Consider the following 7857-nt stretch of genomic DNA (forward strand, 5'->3'; position numbering starts at 1 on the left):
ATGCTAGTCTTATGGCAGGTAAGACAAGATTCGGCTTGCTCTTTCAGCCCTAACCCTGGTCGTGTTAAATGGACTGAAGAAATACAAAAGCACAATTCAAACTTGTAAGCAGGCTTACAAATGTATATAGGGTGACAAGTATCAAAACTTAGGTTTCACAGATATGTGAATGTGTGTTACTGGTTTTCTTCCTTCAACTTCTTAACTCAGTTCAAGGAAACTGCTCCTGCTTACACATGAGTATCAAAACTTAGGTTTTAGGACAATGTCCTTATTTTGAATCTTACAACTCCAAGACGATGTTTTTCATTATCTTCCAACAATCTTTGTGACACTAAAAACTCAGGGCTGAACCTTAAGTAACCCTGCTAAGTCCCAAATGCTATTTTGCAGTACAGCCCTCAGCAGCAGAACTTGATTGCTGAGTTTGAATTTAAAGCAGCATAATTAGGCAGATGTAACCACGATAAGTGGGAAGTAATTCTGGTGCATTTATGCTGATCTACGTTCGAGCGTTGAAGGGCAACAGACACACAATCCTCATCTCAATGCACATCAGCAAATTTAATGCTTATAGCTAAACACTAATGTCACATGCATTTTAGCTGAATAAAACTCTTTGTTTACGTGACTAAATAGAACTTAGTAGCTGAGAATGCCAGATCCAATGTCTTTTCACTCAGATGTTTAGATACTGATAATAAAGCCCTACCTTCTTGTTGAAACTAGTAAAGACCACTTAGCAAATCTACATAATGCGAAAAGATGTGGGTTAAAAATGACTTCCAAGTTGTTGTTCAAAGGTCTATTTCTTAATTTTTTTATGTGACAAACTTTTTGGCACATCATGTTACTGACCTAACGACCCCTTTTCATATGTACTAAATTAATTATTACCTATTCATACTGGTGTTCTGTCCATAGGCAGACATTTCTTTGTAGAAGTCTAAATTTTACTTTAACATGAAAGAAATATTATCCATAAACACCATTGTTTCCTCACGGCACAGCCAGCAGCTGGAGTAAATCTTACTCTTTTAGCAGACACTGAATTACCCCAGGTAAACAAACGCTGAGATCATAGCAATCTTATACTGCGCATTTATAACGGATATCATATGTAAACATGTGGGAGTCCAACATCGCTTTTTAAACATGAACTGTACCACTTCGTATTAGGTTTTTACAGATATGTGAATACGTGTTACTGGTTTACTTCCTCCAACTACTTAACTCAGTTCAAGGAAACTACTCCTGCTTACACATGAGCACAGTGAGTGTTGACCCGCCTAGAAATGAAAAGTACAGTGCGCACGCTGGCTGCCGACTCGTCTCCTCTGTGGTTTACTTTAAAGAAGCAATGAAGGACACGCTTTTACTGCTGTTTCTGCTGTGTGCCCAAACTATCAAGGTAGGCTTTGTCACTGTCTTTAAGTCTGTCACACTTGATTGTACTGTTCATCGCAGACTGGATGAATACCAGTGCAGTGGGATTCAGCTAATGACCAGAGGGACAGTTTAAATGGAAAAGGAACTGAAGACGCAGTTCTCTGAAATCACTGAAAGACCGTCATTAACATTAAAGATTTAATGTAGATGTCTAACTTCTGTCATGTAATTTAACCTTTCTAATGTGTTTCTGTATATTGTTTAATCTGATCACCTGTCCTGAAACCAACAAACGGAGAGTTTTTCATTTCTTTTAAAGCATTTCTTAATAGTCTGTATCAATGTGATCATATTACAGTAAGTTTTACCGTGGAATTTTAATGAATAGGTTGTGCTGTGGTGAACCTGTATGAATGTTTGGTTTCGGTTACTTGCTCTCTAATGGAGTTTCAGACTGAATATCTCATTGCAGAAATGAAGGAGCAGCTCTTTCTGTTATCTCCCTGTATCACTGTGCTTTTCTGTAAATCATTAGTTGTTTTAGGCATGAAGCCGAGAGCTGGAGGAAAACACAGACTATTATCACTGATTAACTGTCAGGAAATAAGAACAAAGTGCTTCATAAATCACCTTTGTCATGACTCGCAGTAGTACCGGTGGTCACACTACACAAGAATTTACTGCTTAGGAACCCAGCGCTTCCAGGTTGCCGCCTCTGTTTCCTGTAATACGAGAAACACGGTGCTGCAGTCAGCATAATCGTTCATTTTGCTTGTCATTGGAGGCCACTGCGGTGAGGGAGTTTCATGTTTTTTTTGTGTGTGCATAGGACAGGTGTGCAAGCAGCTACAATGTACTTCAGTCTTTACTATCTTTTGGTGTGTGAGACAGAAGCACAGGCAGAGATGGCATGTGAGTTAAGGCATTGGTATGCGTGCACTGCCCAAACGCCCAGAAATACTGCAGAAAAAAGAGTCACTTCCTATGAATTCTGAACAAGAGTTTGCTTGTTTGACCATGTCTGCACTGGGGCCAGCACCATTACCAGAAAGGAAAAAGTGGGCGAAGGTGTGGGTAGTCTGGTTCTACTTTAAGGTCCTATTTAACATACTCAAAAGTACAGCAGGTTATATCTCAACCTGTCTGTTTCCTATATCAGACAGTGACTAAATCTTTGATTTTGAAATTACTATCTTAACTGAGTTTGCTAATGTTTACGCTTATTGTCTACTTCTGAGAACATTTATAGCAAAAACGTCATACACTTTCCACATAAATTTGTAATTTCAGAATTACTAAATTTACCTGAATTACTGGCTCTGGGTTGGAGGGTTACAGCATTCTTCGCTGTCTACATCTAAGGAGCAGAAAATGAGATGCGCTCAAGTATTTGTCTGTTTCCCATAGGTCTGCTCTACACCCTACAAGAGTGAAAATGGACAGTGTCGAAATGACACAGAGTACAATCACAATGGCCTGTGCTGTACAAAGTGTCGCCCTGGTAAGAGTTGTCCTGTAAACATAACAAAGACTGCATTTTTTTTTTTTTTACAAAACTTTCCACCACAACAGTTAGACTAGATAAACAATGGTCAGGCATAAGCTATTCTGAAAGTTGCACCACTACACGATGAGCACTAACGCATGTCATGAAACGTGTTAGTAAAACTTGGGTGTGAAGGTGTGAAAGAAGGAAATTTTCACCTACTGTGACTAATTATATGTATTTATAAGCTGCTCTTTCATCCTCAGAGACGAAGGAAAGCAAACGCACAATACTGTTAATTACTTAAAGATTTAAAGCAGAATTTTAATACCTTACACATAACACAGCTTAACAAACACAGACCGCCCAACTTCATTTGGAAAGGTGCACACACAAAGCCTCATAAAAGTCTACAGTTCCACATCTATTACAAACTGAAATAGACATGAAAAATCAAGCTATTACTATGTAGAATTTCATAGTTAAAATACAATGTGTATACTGTAACATAAACAGGTAGTACCTGTCAACAAGTAGTAACAATGAACACTCTTTTGAATGATACAGATATATTAAATACTAAGGTATTACTCAGTGGTGGACTTTATGGGATTTGAGGAATAGAGAACAGGGGCTTTTTTGTTCTTTCTGCAACAAAAACTACCAGCTTGGTAATTGTGTACTTCCTGACTCCGAACAAAAATGCTGGTTAATACTGCAGGTAGGCTGGGTTTCGTAATGACTGCACTAACAAAAGGTGCATTCACACAAGGATTTCCCTGTGTTTATTTCCTCTTTTGTTAAGCAGTGGCTTGTGTGTGTTTTTGGCTTTGTGAACCTCCTGCTGTGACAACAGTGATTTGGGCCACACTGAGCTGGAAATCAGTTTTACTTTGAAGCATTTCAGCCGTTTTGCCCTCGCTCCACCCCTGCTCATGAGATAACTTGATCTCCCATGCTCACTAATCTCATCTCTCCCACTCAGTATGAAGTTAATTGTTTTACTTCCCACTTTACCACTGAATGAGTGCAGCAGACATTTTATTGGACTGCCTTTTATCGGTTAAATGTGTGTATTAAATGCTATAGTTGCAATAACTTAATGCACTCAGGGACAGAGTATAAAGTATTGTATTATAATGCATTGTATGTGTCACTGTTACGTTATCAAAGTATGACCAGATTTTATTAGGCTGAACAATTAACAACTATGACAAATAACATTAAACTTATGCTTTTGGCCTTTTTGGGGCTTTTGTAGAGTTACGGTACCTATGTGCAGTAATAAAATGCATATAAAACTTATAAATTAAATATAAATGTAAGTTAAGTAACTAAAATGATATAATTACAGGCTATCGAGGGGACACACGTTGCACTGAAACTACCGATACTGTGTGTACACCATGTCCTCCGGATCAGTATCGAGAGAACTTTAACTTCTATCCAAACTGTAATAGCTGTCAAAAATGCAAAGAAGGTCAGTGGATGAACTGTACATCTCCATGTTATTACACTCATATTTGTCCAGTTATTGTTTTGTTTAATACCAACAAGCAATGGATGTGAGCAAAGAATACTTTTCTGTCTTCAACTAGAAAAAGGTTTACAGTATGCACAGAACTGCTCCTCTACAACACCGTCCAAGTGTATTTGCAGACCTGGGAGGTTCTGCCGCTTGGGATATGACAATCCATACTGCTCAGACTGCCAAAAATACAAACAATGCAAACCTGGCTTGGGAGTGTCTGTAAAAGGTAAAACTTTTTTTTTTATATCTCTCTTGTCACTATGTTTTTATGGTACATCTTAAAACAATATTTTGAAATTTAAGGATGTACCATTTGTCAGATGAGCCAACTTCTTTCTGTGAGGTTCTTCTGTAATTACTACTAATAAAAATATAACAAAAATAAAAGGAGAGGGGTACATGCTGGTGCAGTGGTTAGCACTTTTGCCTCAAGCAAGACCTCCTGATTGCCTGTGCGAGTTTCCTCTGGGTGCTTTAATTTCCTCCCACAGTCCACACTTATCTGGGTTGATGTTTTGATTTAACAAGAACAGGCCCTTTTCTAAGTATAGCTTTAACTTTAGTGGTTACTGGAATAGAAAAAGTACTGGTGTCGGCCCTCAGCCTCCTCGTAGATATACTCCACTCATTGACAAAGTTATATGCTGTTACAGATTCATTTATAGATCAATCAAGAGTCATCAACATGATCAATTATTCTGGCTCATCCCACCAAATCACTCAACAAATACCATGTTATGACATTATTAGTATATTGACCTTTATCCTTAGTGCAATATAGCTGTCGGTATACTGTGCTCATGTGACTGCTTTTTTCGGGACAGTGGGTCAGATGCACTCTTCGCAGCTACAGCGTTTTTTTCTACAGATTTCTATTCAGTCTCTCTGATATTTCCCATGAAGTCTCAATATGCCAGTGCTTTTATTAATGTTGTTTTGTAACATGTTCCATACAATACAAGTCATAGAGTGAAACACGTCATTAAATTAAATGTTTTTCTGTTGTTGCCAGGCACACCAAATTCAGATGTGAAGTGTAAAATATGTCCCGAAGGCACGTTCTCTGACAAGACCTCCTCCACTGACCCCTGCCAGCCCCACACAGAGTGAGTGAAGGAGAGCTATGGTATTTCCACAAAGGTGTTCCAGACTCAAATTGCTGACCCTTCTCTTTGTTCTCTTCAGCTGCAATGGGAGGGCTGTTCTTAGAGAAGGCAATACTGAATCAGACAATGTGTGTGAACCGTACTCACAGTCGACAACAACTGACAATCACAAGAAGAGTGTCGGTACAACTCCCAGCACAAGCACGACCACAGTTGCACCAAGCTCAGGCTCGACATCTCTGCTAAGAAGCACCACACAGTCTGCCTCAGTTTCAGAAGAACCCTCCACCTATTTAATAACAAGCCTACTGACCCCACCGCCTGACAGCAGTTATGGTACTATAACTGACTAACTTTCAGACTACTCATAAGAAAACAGCTGTGTATGAAAAGTATTTCAAAAGTGCTCTTGTTTTGCTTCTTTTGAGATGTATCTCTGCTTACCTCTCTTAGTTGGATTAATTGCTTCTGTCACTGGATTACTTGTCATCACCATCATCCTTTTTCTGCTATGTTATTGTCAAAAAATCTGCAAGAAAGGTAAATATATGCTTTTATAGGCATTATGTTTATTTCTGAGTTACATTAGAGAATGATAAGGACCAGTTAGTTTTTAACTTCTTTACAAGGAACAGTTTTTATTACACTTTCCCTCTCTTACTTACAACCATTGTTCTTTTTTCTTAGACACTGCAAGTTTATCTCCTAAGGTGGATGCAAACGGAAACTGTGAGACTGCTGACGAAGTAAGTCTCGGCTTTCTATCTTTCATACTGAATACACCCTACATTTAGTAAAGTACACATCCTCTGTGGTCTGCAATTCAGTACAAGATCACTGCCATTTATTCTCCCCCTTTTAAAGTTGATTGCGTTCAGTTTTACAACAATTAAATCATGAAACATTCCCATTTGCACGTTTATTGATATAATCCAGTCCAGTACAACACCACTGCTAACTGTAACCACAGTGCGACTTCCAATAAAAGCATCAATAAAAACTGGGCTTGGTAGGCACCATAAAATTTGTCTTTATGGCAGAATAGCTCAGTGTTTGTGATTTTTTTTTAAATCCGCTGGAAATGAACTTCTCTTTTTCTTCCTCCCTGCAGAAATACAGTGGGAAAACTCAGCTGACTTTATTTAAAGTTGCATCACAAGAAAATGAGTGCCTGCTAGAAAAAGGGGAAGCCAGCAGTGATCACAGTCAATGCACAACCAATACCGAAACTTTAACTAGAACTGATGGTTGCAGCAGCCAGGAATCCATCAGCCCTTTACATTCCACTTTTGCGCTTGACAATCCATTGTCTGTTCTGTCCGAGCCCAAGACTTTACACTCCAACAAAGACTCTGCTGCACCACAGCCCAGTATCCAAACACAGACGTCCTCTCAGCCCAGCAGCCCTCAGATCATCACGCCCATGACTACCAGCCCACACGTCAACGTTAACATCACTTTGCACATAGGAAACGGGTCCTGTGGGACACCAGCTTTCATACCTGCGGACTTGATAAAACCTGACTGTAAGCTCCCCTATGGAGAGGAAGAGGAGTCCTTTAGCACCCCACAGCAAGAAGATGGCAAACAGTCACTAATGTCAGTGCCGGAGAGTTCCAATTACTGCACTGAGCACACAAAGCAAGACTCATATGCATGAAAGACTGATGTTAAGGTACACAACTATTTCCACTTTGAAGGCAGAAACTGTTACTTATTGTTTATATTTGTATATATATGTATATATAAATATATATAAGCCGTGCTGGAAATAAAAATGTAAATATGGAGAGAGGTGTAGTCTACAGTCATCATAATATATTACATCTATATCCAATGTTTGTTGTAAAATGCATATCTTGTGTGTACAGTTTTGCTGAAAGAATCATTTTCTTTTGTTAAGATACCACACATCACTATATTGTGTATTACATGTAAGGTAACCTCAAAAATGTGTTTGGATACCAAAACCACACTTTAAAAAAATGTAGGTCAACTGCACTAGATGACAAAATGTCAAAGATTAAGCAAATTATTTTAAAGCAAAATGGCACAGCTACACTTTAAATTATATATATTTTTAAAAAAAATACATATTCAAGAAAACACTCTGGTCATGCAGCAGTGGCTGCCCTAAAGAGTTCAGTCACAGTCTTTCAGAAACTAGGCTGGGTTCCTTGCAGTTTGCAGAAACTGCTTGACAATATTGGGCCATGAAGTCAACTAGTTGAAATAGCTGTGGTTTCCTCCATGTGACAGAGGGCACAGATATCCGCTCATTCACGCTTCTGTATGCTGCATGTGCTCTGTGGGATATTCTGTGAATTTAATTTCCTCATTTGCAA

The 7857-nt window shown here is 38.8% G+C and overlaps 1 protein-coding gene across 1 annotated transcript; it reads left to right on the plus strand.

Moving 5' to 3' along the window:
- The first annotated feature begins 1279 nt into the window (after window positions 1-1279).
- tnfrsf1b (tumor necrosis factor receptor superfamily, member 1B) lies at window positions 1280-7304 on the plus strand. The gene is made up of 9 exons (XM_085274334.1): window positions 1280-1411; window positions 2797-2890; window positions 4230-4355; window positions 4474-4632; window positions 5419-5512; window positions 5592-5848; window positions 5966-6052; window positions 6200-6258; window positions 6624-7304. The coding sequence occupies exons 1-9, from the start codon at window positions 1361-1363 to the stop codon at window positions 7170-7172; spliced, it is 1476 nt and encodes a 491-aa protein (XP_085130460.1). The 5' UTR covers window positions 1280-1360; the 3' UTR covers window positions 7173-7304.
- Window positions 7305-7857: the final 553 nt, after the last annotated feature.

This window comes from Mchenga conophoros, linkage group LG5 (assembly GCF_057382185.1).
Source record: "Mchenga conophoros isolate Kocher_MC1m ecotype Shallow Benthic linkage group LG5, M_conophoros_male_GT1.1, whole genome shotgun sequence".
Taxonomy (NCBI): domain Eukaryota; kingdom Metazoa; phylum Chordata; class Actinopteri; order Cichliformes; family Cichlidae; genus Mchenga; species Mchenga conophoros.

What these genes read in the sequence shown, in the direction of transcription:
- tnfrsf1b (XM_085274334.1), top strand. Translation starts at nt 1,361, where the DNA reads ATGAAGGACACGCTTTTACTGCTGTTTCTGCTGTGTGCCCAAACTATC. An exon ending in TGTGTGCCCAAACTATCAAG is followed by an intron (nt 1,412 to 2,796) that starts GTAGGCTTTGTC and finishes TGTTTCCCATAG; the next exon opens with GTCTGCTCTACACCCTACAA. An exon ending in CTGTCAAAAATGCAAAGAAG is followed by an intron (nt 4,356 to 4,473) that starts GTCAGTGGATGA and finishes GTCTTCAACTAG; the next exon opens with AAAAAGGTTTACAGTATGCA.